Below are 15,939 nucleotides of genomic sequence, written 5' to 3'. Positions count from 1 at the left end.
TTTATTTTTTGAGAAACAGAGTGAGTGGGGGAGGAGCAGAGAGACAGGGAGACACAGAATCTGAAGCAGGCTCCAGGTTCTGAGCTGTCAGCACAGAGCCCAATGCAGGGCTTGAACTCATGAACCATGAGATCATGACCTGAGCCGAAGTTGGACGCTTAACTGACTGAGCCACCCAGATGCCCCATCGATGAGCCAATATTAATATAATAGTATTCTTTTTAAGTTTATTTTTTTTAGTAATCTCTACACCCAATGTGGGGCTGGAACTTACGACCCTGAGATCAAGAGTTACATGCTCCACCGACGGAGCCAGCCAGGCGCCTCTGTAATAGTATTAAAGTCCATAGCTGAAATGAGGAGTCACTCTTGGTGTTGTACATTCTGTGGGTTTGGACATGTGTATCCACATCATAGTATCATAGAGAATAGTTTCACTGCCCTAAAAATCTTCTGTGTTCCTCCTAGTGCTCCCTTCCTTCCCACCCCGTACCCCCCCCCCCCGTCGCCCCCCCCCAGCCCAGCCCCTGCAACCACTGATCTTTATACCGTCTCCGTAGTTTTGCCTTGTCCAGGATGTCATATTGCTGGAATCACACAGTATGTAGCCTCTTTGGATTGGCTTCTTCTGCTTAGTAATACGTATTTGAGTTTGCTCCATGTCTTCTCATGCCTTGGTAGCTCATTTCTTTTTATTGCTGAATAATTTAAAATCATGTGAATGTGCTACACGATACAGATTTTTAGTAACGAATCCTTTTTCATTTGACAATTAAAAGAGAAATACAGGCAGGGCACTGCGCAGGCAAACTGCAGATAGCGCTCCAAGTCCCTCTCTCCTGCGGGTTCACGGCCGGGCCAGGAGAGAGCGCCGGTCAGGGAGAGGTGTGCGTGCGCATGCGCCTCGCGCTAGCTGTCTCTGGGGTGTGTGTGGCCCCTGCGGGGACGGCGTTCGGTGGCAGCACCAGGCTCGGCGGTCTTTCCCGCTATTTCTCACTCCCTGTAACCCCCACACAGGTGTTCCCTCAGAGCTCCTCGTGGAGTGGCCAGAACATCTTCGAGAACATCAAGGACTCTGATAAGATGCTGAGCATCCGAGCCCACGGCACCGAGGTACAGGCCCAGAATAAACGGAGTCTGTTGCAGCACAATAACTCCACACAGACGGACATCTTCTATGCAGACAGGCTGGAGGAGAGAAGGGAGCCGGGCCCCCCAGGAGGCAGCAGCTCTTTCCTGCACAAGCCGTTCCCTGCGGGACCCTTTCCCGTCTCCCCCCAGGCCTGTCCCAGCGCATCCGAGCGCAGCCTCAGCTCCTTCCGCTCAGACACCTCCGGGGAGCGTGGCTACGGGCTGGTGGATGTGCGCAGCCGGCGACCGCTGCTGCCCTTCGACACAGAGGGGGGCCCCTGCGGGGCGGCAGAGGCCCCCCTGGATAAGACAGAACCTGAGAGCTCCAGCAGCGGCGGGACCTGGCCCAAGGCTGTGCTCGGCTCCGCGGCAGGGCCCGAGAAGCTCTCTGTTTATAAGAAACCAAAGCAAAGAAAGTCTATCTTTGACCCTAACACTTTCAAACGCCCCCAGACTCCCCCCAAAATTGACTACCTGCTCCCAGGCCCTGGGTCTGCTCACTCTCCCCAGACCTCTAAGAGGGTGGGGCCTCTGACGCCCCCAAAACCTCCCAGGAGGAGCGACTCCATTAAGTTCCAGCACAGACTGGAAACCAGTTCCGAGTCTGAGGCTACTCTGGTCGGCAGCTCCCCGTCTGCCAGCCCCCCGAGCGCACTGCCCCCTGGCGTGGACCCCGGGGAACTCACGCACACCTCACCCCCTCGCAAGGCCAGAGTCCGCATTGCTTCCAGCTACTACCCTGAAGGGGACGGGGACTCCTCCTATCTGCCTGCCAAGAAGTCCTGTGACGGGGACCTCACCTCCCAGAAGATGGACGAGCTGGGGCAGAAGCGCCGTCGTCCAAAGTCAGCTCCCAGCTTCCGGCCCAAGCTGGCTCCAGTAGTGATTCCTGCTCAGTTCCTGGAGGTAGAGCTCAATCCTGGGGTGGGGGTGAAGGCGTGGGGAGGGACCCTGAACCGGTGTCCCCAGCTTCATGTTCAGCTCTGGCTCCTTTGCCTTCGTTCTAAGCACCTACTCGAGGATGGGGTACCTGGTGGGTGCCATGAGAAGGAGCCCTCCTTAGGAGATTGGAAAGTAACGTAGGGGGCGTGCATGATAGTGGCCATATGATGCCAAGACAGGAATACTTTCTTGGGTGTGGTGTTTGATTTGCTTTTCCAACAAGAAGCTTTTGAACTGCACAACAAAAGCAAGTGACATGGCCCTGCCTGGAAGGGCCTTGGGAGCCAAGACAGCACTTGTGAGTCTGTCACCGGCAGCAGGAGGCGGCGGGCAGCTTGTTTGTGTGGGTATTGTAGTCACTTTCAGATGGGAGTGATTGCTGTGAGCTGGAGAACAGATCCATGCCACTCTGCGGACAAAGACCCTGGCACAGGCATGCATGTTTTGAGGAGCTGTCACGTCTGTGCCAGAGGCACCTGTGCATTCCACCTCCTGCACATAATTTGTTTACTTGAGAGAATGGATTCTTTCTCTGGGGTTTTCTTCCAGAGTAGTTTTGAAGGAGGTTCTTCCCTTCCAGGAGTGTAAGGCAACATGAATGAGCAGTGACCTCTCCCAACTGTCCTGTCATGTGTCCAAGTGGGAGAGCGAGTACGTAGGGGACAGACTTGCAGATGCCTGTGCATTTCCATTTCCAGCCACTGTCTCTCATCTTTGGCCCTGCAGGAGCAGAAGTGTGTCCCGGCCAGTGGAGAACTCTGCCCAGAGCTTCAGGAATGGTCCCCTTACTCACCAGGGCACCCCAGCAGGCACAGCAACCCCCCATTCTACCCTGGCAGGGCGTCTGTGGGTGAGTTGTTGGGGCTGGGGAGGAGGGTCCATAGTGGGCTCACGGAGCCCTGTATGAGATCTGTATGAGCACTCTCCCAGGGAGAGTGGAGTCAGTCATGTCAAGGTGCTACTGTGTGTCCTCAGCCCTGAGGTCCAAAGATCTAGCAATGACTTCCCCTCTCTGAGATGTTTAATCTTCTATCAGGGACATTTCTTAGCTTTTCAGACCACCTCTCCATAGCAGCCTGGGAAATAGGAAGCCATAAAGTGAGTTCTCCCATTTTACAGATGCAGAAAGCCAATAGTTTGCACAGGTCTGGGGCAGGCTGGGTGCTTTGGGGTGATTGTTCTTACCCAGTCCATTTCTAGGTACTGTTCCCCGGAGTATGACCCCGAGCACCACTGTGAGCTCCATCCTGAGGAACCCCATCTACACTGTGCGTAGCCACAGGGTCGGCCCATGCAGCTCTCCGCCTGTGCCCAGAGAGGTCGGCCCCCAGGGTTTGCACCCCAGGTATGTAAAGTCACCCACCACTTACCTGCACGCCAGCCGGCCAAATTCGTGTGCACAAAAAGCTACTGGTGCACAGAGTGGCCCATGGGCAGAGAAGCGTCCCTGCCAAGCTGAGAAGGGGCTGGTTAGAGTAGCGCTGGGACCCCAGGAGGAGTGAACTTTAAGGGTGTTCTCTTCATTCACCAACAAGAAGCTTGAAAAGACATTTAAAGGTGCCTGCGTGGCTTAGTCAGTTAAGCATTCACCTTCGGCTCAGGTCGTAATCTCATGGTTCATGGGTTCAAGCCCCACATCGGGCTCTCTGCTGTCAGCACAGAGCCTGCTTTGGATCATCTGTCTCTCTCTCTCTGCCCCTCCCCTGCTGGTTCTCTCTCTGTCTCTCTCTGTCTCTCTGTCTCTCTGTCTCTCTCTCTGTAAAATAAAGAAAAGGCATTTAAAGAGAGAGTGATGGCAGCTGGTGCTTAAGTGCTCACATGCCAGGCACTGTGCCGGACCATTTAAACCTCGTCTCTTTTGGGGTGCCTGGGTGGCTCAGTAGGTTAGGCGTCCAACTTCGGCTCAGGTCATGATCTCACGGTTCATGAGTTCGAACCCCGCGTCGGGCTCTGTGCTGACAGCCCAGAGCCTGGAGCCTGCTTCGGATTCTGTGTCTCCCTCTCTCTCTGCCCTTCCCCTGCTCGCACTCTGTTTCTGTATCTCTCAAAAATAAATAAACGTTAAAAAAAAAATTAAAAAGAAAACAAACAAACCTCGTCTCTTGTAATTGCCACAGTGACCTTGCGAGCTAAGGACTGTTGTTGTCTCTGGTGTATAGATGAGGAGACTGAGCCTTAAAAAGTGAATGGACTGGCTCAGGGTCACCCATTCCTTCATTCGGTTGTTTGACAGGTTTTAATTTTGCACCTACTATGTGGCATGGACTGTACTAGTTCCAGGAGACTATACAGTGGAGGACTAAACCAGTGAGCTTCTTTTCATGTGGTCTTTATGTTGGCGTGTGGGAGGCAGAGAGAAAAATGAACAGAGTGATACCAGGTGATGTTGAGTAGCTCTGAAGACCGCAAAACGGAGCGACCAGCTAGGCTGTGACTTGGAAGAGGGTGGACAGTTAGATTGGGTGGGCGGGAGGGCCCTGCGGTGGGGGCAGAGTGGGGATGCTACCGGGATCCAGAGGCTGAGATGAGGTCAGCTACACAAGACCTGGGTGGAGTCTCCAGGAAGGAGGGCCGTAGGACCACAGCCCAGGCACCTGGGAACAGTGCAGTAGGCTGGCACAGAGTGGGGAGCTTGGCACGGGTACAGTGAATCAGGAGAAGAGCACAGGTTATAGGGCACAGATCCTGTAGAGCCTGTAGCCATGATGCAACGTTTGGAGTTTTTCCTAGTTTAGGTTTTAAGCTGGGAAGAGAGATGGTCTCATTACATAGCTAGAAAAGGACATTGTTGGGCCTGATTGGAGGCCCCTGCTACGGGTGATGCCTGGGCTCTCTGCCCTCCAGCGTCCTAGGCAGCTGTCCTGAGTGAGGTATATAGGTTCCTCTCCAAGGTCCTTGGTGCCCATCCAGCCTCCCCCACCCATCCTGGAGGAGAGACACCACTTCTCTGGGCACAGACAGGATTCTGAGCCTGTTTTTTCCCGGTAGAGCCCAGTCCTGGTCCAGGGCCAAAGTGAGTATGCCACTCCTCTACCTTCACAGCCCTTTGTCTGTAGGCAGGACCCTCACTGGGTGCCGCCTCTGGGTATGGCAGTCTGTTGTCCCCAGCTAATGGCAGGTGGCTTCTGGGCCTCCCTTCTGTGGGCTCAGGGATGTGTTGGGCCAGGCCCGCTGCTTGTTTCTCCCCAGCGGCTGGGTCTGGTTCTGGTCTTCTCCTGATGCCTCACCTGTCTGCTTCTCTTGCAGCGTCCAGCATCAGGGACGCCTGAGCCTGGATCTGAGCCACAGGACTGGCAGTGACTACTCAGAGATGAGAACCTCTCATGGGTCCAACTCTCTGCCCTCCAGCGCCCGCCTTGGTAACTGTGCCACTGGAACCTTCTCACCTTAATGGGGCCTGTTTTCCTCTCTGCCTGCATCCTTGTGGCCAGGCCTCTCGGTGGCCTGCCCCCATGGGCCCTTCTCTGCTCCTGGGGCTGAGCTTGGCTCCACATTGCACTCAGAGTCATCTCCCTTAGCCTTCTGTGTCTCTTAGGCCTTCCCTAGCAGCCACGTGGTTGTTCCAGGTGACCCATGGCGCCCACGAGCCTTACTCTCTGTCCCTGAGCCTGTCAGCGATTCCGGGGGTTTGTATCACTGCTCACTTGTGGGAAATGGAACCCAGAGAGAGAGACTGGCAGTTCCCTCACATAGGCATTCCGGTGGTGTTGCTTCCAGCCATGTGGGGTGGAGACAAGCAGTTCCCTCTGTCACTTGGGTTACTGTCCTTGTCCAGGGCTAGGAGTGAGATTTGTGGGATTCTGCTCTGGAGTGGTCCAGGCCCGCAGTTTACTCAAATACTGGGTTAATATCTGCTTTCCTAGACCGTTTCACATTTAGGCACCTTCAGGGGTAAGTAGCAGGGCCTGCTTTGCATTTGTCCTGACTGTGCCTCTTTCCTAACTACTGAAGGGGTGGTGAAGGAGCAAGGGGTGGTGTTAAATCACAGCCCTGAAGTTTTGTCCCCTTGTGGAACCACAGGGTCTTCAAGCAACTTGCAGTTCAAGGCGGAACGCATTAAAATCCCTTCGACACCAAGATACCCACGGTCTGTTGTGGGCTCCGACAGAGGTGAGGACTCAGCACTCCTCTCCTCTCCTGCTAGCTGACTCCAGCCTCATTGTGTGCATTGTCTGGGTGCAGCGGGCAACCTCCTCCTCATCCCAGCCAGTCCGTGCATGCCTCAGGCCTGGTGATACGGGGGATAGAGAGGCCACGCAGAGCCCGGCACCTAAATTCGAGACCATGTGGTGTGGCCATGGTGTGGAGCCAACCGTGTGCCTGGATCACATCTCCCTCTTGGTCTCGGCTACAGGAGAACGGAGATGTGAGACTGCGGCCCGAATTACTTTGCACCTCTCCCGGCAGGTTCGTTGTCACATTCTGAGTGCAGCACGCCTCCCCAGTCACCCCTGAACATCGACACCCTGTCCTCATGTAGCCAGTCCCAGACCTCAGCCTCCACGTTGCCCAGGATTGCCGTCAACCCCGCGGCCCTCGGGGAACGGAGAAAGGACCGGTGAGCGGGACCGGGCATCTGTGCCGTGGGCATGGCAGTGGGCGGTGTGTCCCTGCAGGGGGCGGGGCTTGTTGGGAGAGGCAGCAGGTGTGGGAGGGTTCTGACAGGGTTGATCCCAGGGCCAGGCTGCTTTGGGTCACCTAGCGTTCTCTGGTGTGTTGCTCCAAAGCTTCACCAGGAAGCCCTGCCACGGGGTGGTATGCGTAGGGGGCAAAGTGAGGGGCAGATAGGCTGCTTCCGCTGAGTGTCCACGAGAGGTGGTGAGCTGTAGCAAGTGATACTGGACCACCTGGTGGTGACGATGCAGTGGCACCGTTCACTGCTTCCCTGGCCCTTGATGAAGCGCTTCCGTGTCACAAGTCAGGAAATGCTCACAGTGACCCCATGAGCATCGTTATCACCGTCATCATCATTATTGGCTCTGTTTTACAGATAAGGAACCTGAGGCCAGAGGTTGGAGTGACGGGTCTGTGGTCACGTGATTGGTGGCCAGCCCACCTTTATTAGAATCAGGTCCCGTCCTTACTCTTTGCTTTTTGGCCTCAGGACACACCTGCATCGCTTGCCCCCTCATTCCCAGGCTTTTTTTTTTTTTTTTTAATTAAGTAATTAATTTATTTTGAGAGAGAGAGAGAGAGAAAGAGTGCTCATGCACATTTGAGTAGGGGAGGGGCAGAGACAGAGGGAGAGAGAATCCCAAGCAGGCTCTGCACTGTCAGCGCAGAACCCGACTTGGGGCTCGATCTCACGAACTGTGTGAGATCATGACTTGAGCCGAAATCTAGAGTCAGACGCTTAACCGATTGAGCCACCGGGTGGCCCCCACTGAGCTTTTTATTGTGAAATAAAATATACACAGAAGAAAACATACATAAAGCACAGAAGTATAGCTTAGCCATTTATTGGTTTATTGTAAAATGTTGCCCAATCTGCTGAGGTTTCAGGTTAACTTAAGGCTGGTATCAGTCCAGACATGCTTCCTCTGAGGGGTCCCTCACTCCCCCCACAAGCTCTGCACACCTCACCCAACTCTCTTGTTCTTCACAGTAGAATTTACCAGGTCATACTTATAGTGAAGAGGTCCTATCCAGATCCTAAACCTTCAGAAGATCTGATGAAACTCAAACTTGGCTTTATTGAATCACTTAAAAGCAACAGAGCCACTCTTGTTCCCCTCAAATCCAAAATGCTGAGGGCGCTCGTCACTGTGAGCCACGGAAGAGACCCTGCAGGGTGGGCCCAGCATTAGGAAAGTCCTTTGACTTGAAAATCTGAATTTGTAAGACAACCTAACAAGTAACCTAAGAACCTGGCACATACTAACTGGAGCACAGAAGTATACCTAAACGCCAACGCACCTTGGCCCACAGAAGAAGCATGTACGGTTCATGTGGGAGTGTCTCGCCCATGTGACATATACACAGGAGCACAAACCGGCACTAAGTCCTGGGTCTGGTGGGTGGTTTTACCTAAGCCCAGCTTAGGTCATTGAGAAACTAGGTGACAACTGAAGTGAGTTCCCTGGAAGCAGAAAGGGCCTTGTCACCTGTGGTCGGGTATCCCCTCAGTTCCTGTAGCGTACAGAGAACTGGGCACTGCTCTGGGGAGAGAAAAGTGTCCACATTCCTGCCTGCACGGTGCTCTAGTTGGAGGCATGAAATTTAGCATGTGTAGCCTGACTGAAGAAAAAGCAGCCTCTTTCCCCTGATTCTAAAGTACATTATCCTATAACTTCTCATTATAGAAAATGGGGAAAATAGAAAAGTGGAAGAGAAGTCACATATAATCTCCTCAACCGAAGATTCGGTTGCTGTTTCCCTTCTGTTAAGTGTGTGATGTACATTGTTTAAAGGCATGTTTTATTTGTATTTTCCATACAGAAATACTTGCTTCAAAGTATTTGTTATATCGTGAAGTATGCTTTGTTAATCTCTTTCACAACGCAGCCTTATTCTGAGAAAACTCTTGTGCCTACTGTAAGAAACTTAGATCATTAAGGGGATGAAAAAGTAAGGATCACCTCAAGTCCCTCACCTAGAGGTGCCATTTGGTAGGGTCCTTCATAGAGACGTCTCCATGCATGAGGAGACACGTGTACATGTACAGGTTTATGTAAATAGGATTACACCCACCTGTGTGCTCATGCAGTGTGTGCCTTCTGTGTCTTTCCGTGTTGGCAAATCCTGACTCATATCGTTCATAACGGCTTTGTGCCTTCTGTTATATGGCTCTTACCTCCTGCTTTTTTGAGATAGAAGTATGTTTTGGAGGTGGAACACAGGAAGGGTGATCAGCAGGGGATGAGGAGCCCAGACCAGAAACAAGATCTGCCTGCACCTGCTGTGCTGTCCTCCGAGGCTGGCTGGGGGTGTGAGGGTGGTGTGGTGGCTGCTGGATAAGGGTTCTTATAACTCCAGACTGCTAGTGCTCTGATATGTGTTGCGTCTGGAAGTGACCACGGGTGCAAGCCAGGGACTGAGGTGTCTGAGCTGCAGGGTCAGGGAGGGCATTACGGCTGGGTGAGTTTGGGAGGAGGAGAGGGCAGGGAAGGTGAAGGGATGAGTCAAGAAGATCGCCAGAGGACTGAGCCCTGGGCCGTGGGGTCCCAGCCCGAGGCCCGCTGTGCTGGAGAGACTACTGTGCCTCTAGGTGGCAGGGGTAGGGTGGCTCAGCGGCCTGCCGGTCTGTCTGGCAGTCTGTCATGGTCTGTGAGTCTGCCCCCACCCACGTGCTCTGGAGGGGAGCCCAAGGACGTGGTGCTCCAGCTGGCTCCTCCCTGGACCTTTGGCTGCGGTTTTGTCCCGAGAGGAAGAGCTTAGGACAGCACAGTCCTCATGGGATGATTTGGCATCACCTGGCCATCTTTCTCTCCGTTAGGTTCCAGGCGTCTGTCATCCTTCTCTGAGCATCCCTCTTTTCTTTCTAACTTTTTGCACCTTCCAGATGTCTTCACCACCACAGATCCCTCCTGAGACTGCCCGTGGCCACCAGGCCCAGGTTTTCCTCCCTGAGGAGTCTGAGGTTGGCCTGACATGAGGCCCCCGCCTGAGCCCCCTCGTGCCCTTGGCACGGTGGACGGCTGCCCCCGGGCCAGCAAGTGCATGGTCACCGCCTTGCTCCGAGCCTCCCTACTCCCTTTTTAATGGCTTGGGTTTGCGGCTTAATTTCCATGGTCATTGTACATCACCATATACTGGTAAATATAAAAAGTGATACTTTATATTGTTTCTTCTGGGTGACTGTCATCACAGGAGCCATTTCTTTTCCTCCTGGGGCATCTTGGGACCCCACTGGGGTTTGTAAATTGCACATTCTGTTGAGGCAACTCTCACGTATGAAACTTTGCGCTTTTTCCCTGCTATATCAGTGTTTATAATTCACATGGCCCATTTTTTGTGTCTTTGGGACTGGGTGCTTCTGTGTCCATTTGGGGGTGTCGTGCTTATATTGCATGAGGTTGTGGGAATGTGTACCACTGCCATACAAAGTGGGGTCATTGTGTTTTCATCCAGCTGCGTCATTATAGGAGCACCTGGCGATCCCTGGCCCTTTCTGCGTAGCCGATTGCATGCCCGACTTCAGATTTTCCCCATCCCTTTCCTTTGTGTTTGAGTCCCCACAACTGTTGGCTCTCTTCCAAGGCCCTATGTGGAGGAGCCACGCCACGTCAAGCTGCAGAAGGGCTCGGAGCCTCTGGGCATCTCCATCGTGAGTGGAGAGAAGGGCGGGGTCTACGTCTCCAAGGTGACTGGGGGAAGCATCGCCCACCAGGCTGGCCTCGAGTATGGGGATCAGTTACTTGAGGTAAGTGGGAGCTGGCCTTCTGCACTTTGTACTTCCCTCCGCCTTTCCTCCCCCGGTCCCCACCCCCCACCACATCACCAAGCGTGCTCTGCATGTTTCCTAGTTCAATGGCATAAACCTGCGGAGTGCCACGGAGCAACAGGCCCGGCTCATCATTGGACAGCAGTGTGACACTATCACCATTCTGGCCCAGTACAACCCACATATGCACCAGCTCAGCTGCCACTCTCGGTCCAGGTGAGGGCCTGGCCTCTATGGGGGCCATCTGGGCTGGGGGAGGAGAGAGGGTGCAGCCAAGGTGCTAGCTGTATGTTCTGGGCCGTTTGGTTGCTGTAAGAGGGGAGTTGGCCAGCCCTGGACTTGGGGAGAAGGACATATAGGGGGAGGATGTGAAGTAGGATACCTGAGGTGTGGGTTTGGAAGCATGTGGCTGGGTCCCCCGGTGCAGCAGGAAGCCCCACACAGGTGTGTGGTAGCCAGGAGCTGAGGCCCTGGGGGCAGGATTCTCACGCAGAGTGTTCTGGCCCTCAGTCCCCGAGCAGACGCTGCCTGTCTCTGCCCCTGAGCTGTGGGTTGCAGGGCACGTGAGAGAAGGGGAGCACCTGCCCCTGCCATGCAGCACTGTGCAGCTCAGCGAAGGGGGCGGGATGTGCAAACACAGTGAATGTGTGTGCCCCCAGGCCGGCACCTTCAGAGAGGACCCCCTGGTTGAGGACGGATGGGGAGGAGAAGACAGGCAGATCCTGTCGGGTGGATGACCCGAGTCCAAGCTCCCAGGAGAGCTACTCTTCTCAGGGCTCAGAGCCATGTGACCCGGTCTCTGTTCACAGCCCAGCCCTGGTCACCGCCAGAGAGCGGGTGGCTGGGGACGGCTGAGGACTGTGTGCCTTTCCTTACTCTTCCTGACCTCGGTCCCCAGCTCCCACCTGGACCCTGTTGGCGCTCACTCCACTCTCCAGGGCAGCAGCGCCACCAGCCCGGAGCATCCCTCTGTCATCGACCCGCTGATGGAGCAGGACGAGGGCCCTGGTGCCCCGCCGGCCAAGCAGAGCACCCCCAGTTCCAGGTCAGCAAATGCGTGCTGTTCCCGCATCTGCTCCCCGGCCCGGTGGGGTGGACAGGCAGCCATCGCTGTGGCCTGAGCGCATCCTGCCGGCGTCCCCCTGTGCCGCAGACCGCAGAGCAGCTTGTCAGGATCTGGGATGGGAAGCGTGCCATTCCTTCTTCCTCCCTCCGTCCCGACCTTTCCTCACTTTCTTGTTTTTCTCCTTTTTTCTCATTGACTTGTTCTTAGCTCTGCCTCCTTTCCTTCCTCCTTTTTTCATCTACTCGTTTTCTGACTGTCTTTAGACAGAATTCCACAGTCAACACCCAACCAGGACCTGGGCTGTGGCCATCACCAGCAGTCGCCCCCAGGGAGCCACGGGTTTAGAGGGTGACAGGCAGGTGTCCAGGCATGTGCAGCATGTGCTGGGAGAGCCACTGTGGGCCATGACGGAGCAGTCAGTGAGAGTGTGACAGGGAGCTGTGACAGTTAAGTTGAAATGTTCAGGGTGAGCAGGGGTTAGCCACGCAAGTGGTGGGCATGGAGAGGGGTCAGGAGGAGGGGGTCAACTTTTGTGTAGCAGCACGATCCAGAGGGAAGATGGGGAGAGGGCCGCTGGGCCAGGGCACATGGCAATCATTCTGTAGTTCCGGACAGAGCCATCCCCTTGACCAAGCCCCGGCCTCACCCAGGATGCAGCCACCTTGGTCCTCTGCCCTGGGTCCATCTCGCTGGAACCTGTCTGCAGTAATCACAGCTGGCCTGTCCCCTGGGGCCCCCTCATCGGTGACAGGCACTGTCGTGTTGCCTCCACTCAGTTTGCTGGCACTCAGTCTCCCTCCTACATTGTGAGTTCCTTGATGGCAAGGGGCCCTCTCTTCGTGGTTTAGCATGGTCTCTGGGCCATAGAAGCTGCTCAGTAAACATTGCTGAATGGTTTGTTTTGTGCCCTGAATCATGAGACCGGCTCTCAGTTCTGGCAGAACAAGGTCAGGAGAACACGTGCCGTCCAGGTGGGGAGAGACGCTGCCTATGGCGCTCGGCTGGCAGCTGGGCCAGGAAGTAGGGGTGTTGATTTCTACTCGATCCCCAGCTCGTTTTCTCAAGTGGGGCCACGTTTTCACCTCTACAAACCCCAGCAGCCGGCCTGTAAACCAAGTCACTAGAACCAGAACCCAGATGGAACCACCTGTCAGCTCCCAGTGGTTCTGAGATCTCATGGAGTGAGCGGAAAACTGTCCAGTCATTAGCCTGTTTGGTCGTTCATGCCCTGCTCCCCGCTGTGTGCGACTGAGGAACTTTATTTTCCTAACCAAAAGGATGGTGGGAGAAGCCAACAAGAAGACCCCAGAGCCGAGACTTGTCTTCATCAAAAAGTCCCAGCTGGAGCTTGGCGTGCATTTATGTGGAGGGAACCTGCACGGGGTGTTTGTGGCTGAGGTGGAGGATGATAGTCCTGCCAAGGGCCCCGATGGCCTTGTGCCAGGAGACCTCATCCTTGAGGTGAGTTCTGGGCTGCCGAGCAGCACGCCCGCCCTTCTCTGCCCACACCTCTGGACTCTTGTGATCTCAAGTGGCCCAGGAGGCAGAGAGCACAGCTTCTTGTCTGGTGCCCCCTGTTGAATGCTTTGAGGATCCTCGGGGTGGGTCACAGGGATGTGGGCAGGGCCCTGGCTTGGGCGCTGGTGTCGGGAGGGAAGCAGGAGGCAGGATGCTCTGCTGTGTGAGCAGCAGGACTGTGGTCTGATGGAGTGTCTTCTCCCTCTGGCTGGGTCGACCCCTTTGATGGGGGAGAGGGCTCATAGGTGTTCAAAGACACAAGTAGCACGAGTGAGATAAAGTGCCATGTTTTATAACCCTTACTTGCTGGGGAACTGGCACAGGGTCTCTCCTGGGAGAAACTGTTGAGGGTAGGGCGGACACTGGCAGAGGACTGGCAGGTCCAGACTGCCTCTGGGCAGAGGACTAGGCCTTACCTGCAGAGGTGAGGCAGGCAGATTCCCAGTTGAGGGGATCTTAAATCTCTGCCTTGTCCCACAACTGCCCACTCATGGGTACCCAGGCCGCCCCGGCCCCTGTCCTCTGACCTCAATTCCCTGTCCTTGGGCAGTACGGCAGTCTGGACATGCGCGGCAAGACGGTGGAGGAGGTCTATGTGGAGATGCTGAAGCCCAAGGACGGTGTCCGTCTCAAGGTGCAGTACCGCCCTGAGGAGTTTACCAAGGTGAAGGGCCTGCCTGGTGACAGCTTCTACATCAGGTACCAGGGGCCAGGGCTTCTGGGGATTCAGGGCCAGGGGCGGGGCTTCCTGAGGAGACTGGTCCTGATGAGTGTCTCTGAAACACAGAGGGTGGGATCAGGGTCCTTGTTGCTTGGGTCCCAAACCACAAGTTCACAGTGAGATGCTTATGACTTAGGAAAATGCCTGAGGGTTTGCAGGACCACACAGGCTCCCTAGGGTTTGGGGCCTGGGAAATTTTGAGGCCACAGAACCCCATTTTCCAGTGGGCTGCACTCTTCTCCTGCCCTCCCCCCCGACCCAAGTCTGCAGATTCATCTGCAGTGTGTGCCCAAAGTGCTTTATGACTTGTGTGTGGCTCAGACAGCAGGTGTTGTCTAGAAGGGGCTCACAGTTCCTTCATGTTCTCTAAGTTCTGAAGCCACAATGAATAAAAATGCCGATCAACTAACTGTGTACCATAAGGTACAGGTCTCTGTCTCTAGGACATCTTCCTTGGTGGGAGATGACATTTCCATCCTGAGGAGTTTCCATTCTACAGGAACCATTGACCTTGACTCAGGGAAGAAAGTCCTTCCATTTGGAAGGGGTGATATGGTTTTGGTCCTTGGCAACAAGATCTTTCTCTGATGGATGTGAGGCAGCCCTTGTCCCCAGGGAGCCCCCGGTCTCAGGGAGGCAAGGTGACTTTGTCTGTTACGTTAAAGCCGGGGCTCCCTCCTTTGGGAATTGCCACCAGGAAGGGGAGAGGTGGGTCCTGATTGTGGCCTGGGAAAAGCTTAGAGCAGGGGGACTGTCCCAGGAGACTGGCTGCCAAGTTGTGTGGCTGGTCAGTCCTCCAGTAGCCAGCAGCTTCTGATCCCGGTCCTTCTGTCACCTGGTCCAGGACCCTCTACGACCGGCTGGCCGAGGTAGAGCATGAGCTGAGCTTTAAGAAAGATGACATCCTCTACATTGACGACACTTTGCCTCAGGGCACATTTGGGTCCTGGATGGCCTGGCAGCTGGACGAGAATGCCCAGAAGATCCAGCGCGGGCAGATCCCCAGCAAATACGTGTAAGTGTTCGTGTCTGGGCTTGGGGGTAGGGTGGGGCCCAACCTGGGGCTGTCCCACAGGATTGGGACGCATTCCACCGTGCACCCTGGCTCTGGTCTGTATGTTTTGCCCACACCGCTTGTCCAAAAAGCTGCTCCTAGCACAATTCAATGTTTGTAAGTCACTGCTATATGGAAGCACGGTGGCAACTTAGGAGACATAACTTTTTTATTTTTAACCGATTTATTGAGATATATTCATCCACCGTGCAGTTCACCCAAAGTGTACAGGTTCAGTGGCTTTCAGTGTATTCACAGCCATGTGCCACTGTCCCCAACATCCATTTTAGAGCCTTCCCATCACCTCAGAAGCAGCCCTGTCCCCGTTAGCTATTAGCTGCCTCCTGCCCCTGCTACCCGAGGTGGCCATGACTGCTTCCTGCCCCTGTTGAGTTCCCTGTTGTGGACTTTCACGCGAGTGTGGTCTTCCGAGACTGGGTTCTTGCTTGCACTTAGCATAACCATTTTCAAGGTGGTTTCATGTTGCGGTGTGCATGCGTGTCTCATTCCTTCTTTTGGCAGGAAGTGTAACTTGTCCTGTCACCAAGGGAGGGCTGTCCTAGCAGCTCCTTTTGACACTCACCTGAGTGTAGCAATTGTCCCGCTCTGAGAGCTCCCCCAGCACTGGGGTGTGTGTTGCCCCCACAGCAGTGGTCCCAAGGGGTCCTTGGTGGCATGGGTGGGTGATGTGGCCAAGGAACCTGGAGAGGAGTGTTGGAGCAGCCTGGAGTCCTGGCTCGCACCCTCTGCACGGGCAGGGCAGGACGGGCGGGAGGTGGTCCCTAGGCCCTTTCCAGCACCACTGTTCCCTGTGACCACAGGATGGACCAAGAATTCTCCAGGAGACTCAGCATGTCTGAAGTCAAAGACGACAACAACGCCACAAAGACGCTGTCGGCAGCTGCACGCAGATCCTTCTTCCGAAGGAAACATAAGCACAAACGCAGCGGGTCCAAAGATGGGAAGGACCTCCTGGCCTTGGACACCTTTTCCAACGACACCATTCCACTCTTTGAAGGCAAGGCTGAGCACACTTGCTCAGAATTAGGTTTGCCATTGACCGCAGAAACCGCACAGCAGTGACAGTGACTTAGACAAGATAGAGGCTTGCTCTGCTCTCGTGC

General features: G+C 54.8%; 1 protein-coding gene across 1 annotated transcript in view; it reads left to right on the top strand.

Annotated features, from left to right (window-relative positions):
* Positions 1-15,939, top strand: part of DLG5 (discs large MAGUK scaffold protein 5) — a 124,989-nt gene that overhangs the window by 93,827 nt on the left and 15,223 nt on the right. The window contains exons 15-27 of the mRNA XM_049645265.1: positions 1,018-2,037; positions 2,800-2,923; positions 3,274-3,418; positions 5,320-5,432; positions 6,094-6,183; positions 6,481-6,631; positions 10,273-10,435; positions 10,539-10,672; positions 11,355-11,501; positions 12,800-12,983; positions 13,591-13,739; positions 14,606-14,776; positions 15,637-15,833. Coding sequence (XP_049501222.1) covers positions 1,018-2,037; positions 2,800-2,923; positions 3,274-3,418; positions 5,320-5,432; positions 6,094-6,183; positions 6,481-6,631; positions 10,273-10,435; positions 10,539-10,672; positions 11,355-11,501; positions 12,800-12,983; positions 13,591-13,739; positions 14,606-14,776; positions 15,637-15,833 — 2,788 coding nt within the window. The remainder of the gene's footprint in view (positions 1-1,017; positions 2,038-2,799; positions 2,924-3,273; positions 3,419-5,319; positions 5,433-6,093; positions 6,184-6,480; positions 6,632-10,272; positions 10,436-10,538; positions 10,673-11,354; positions 11,502-12,799; positions 12,984-13,590; positions 13,740-14,605; positions 14,777-15,636; positions 15,834-15,939) is intronic.

Source organism: Panthera uncia, chromosome D2 (genome assembly GCF_023721935.1).
Source record: "Panthera uncia isolate 11264 chromosome D2, Puncia_PCG_1.0, whole genome shotgun sequence".
NCBI classification, from domain to species: domain Eukaryota; kingdom Metazoa; phylum Chordata; class Mammalia; order Carnivora; family Felidae; genus Panthera; species Panthera uncia.
Note: the sequence above shows the minus strand (reverse complement) of the source record. Positions and strands in the feature narration are given on the sequence as shown.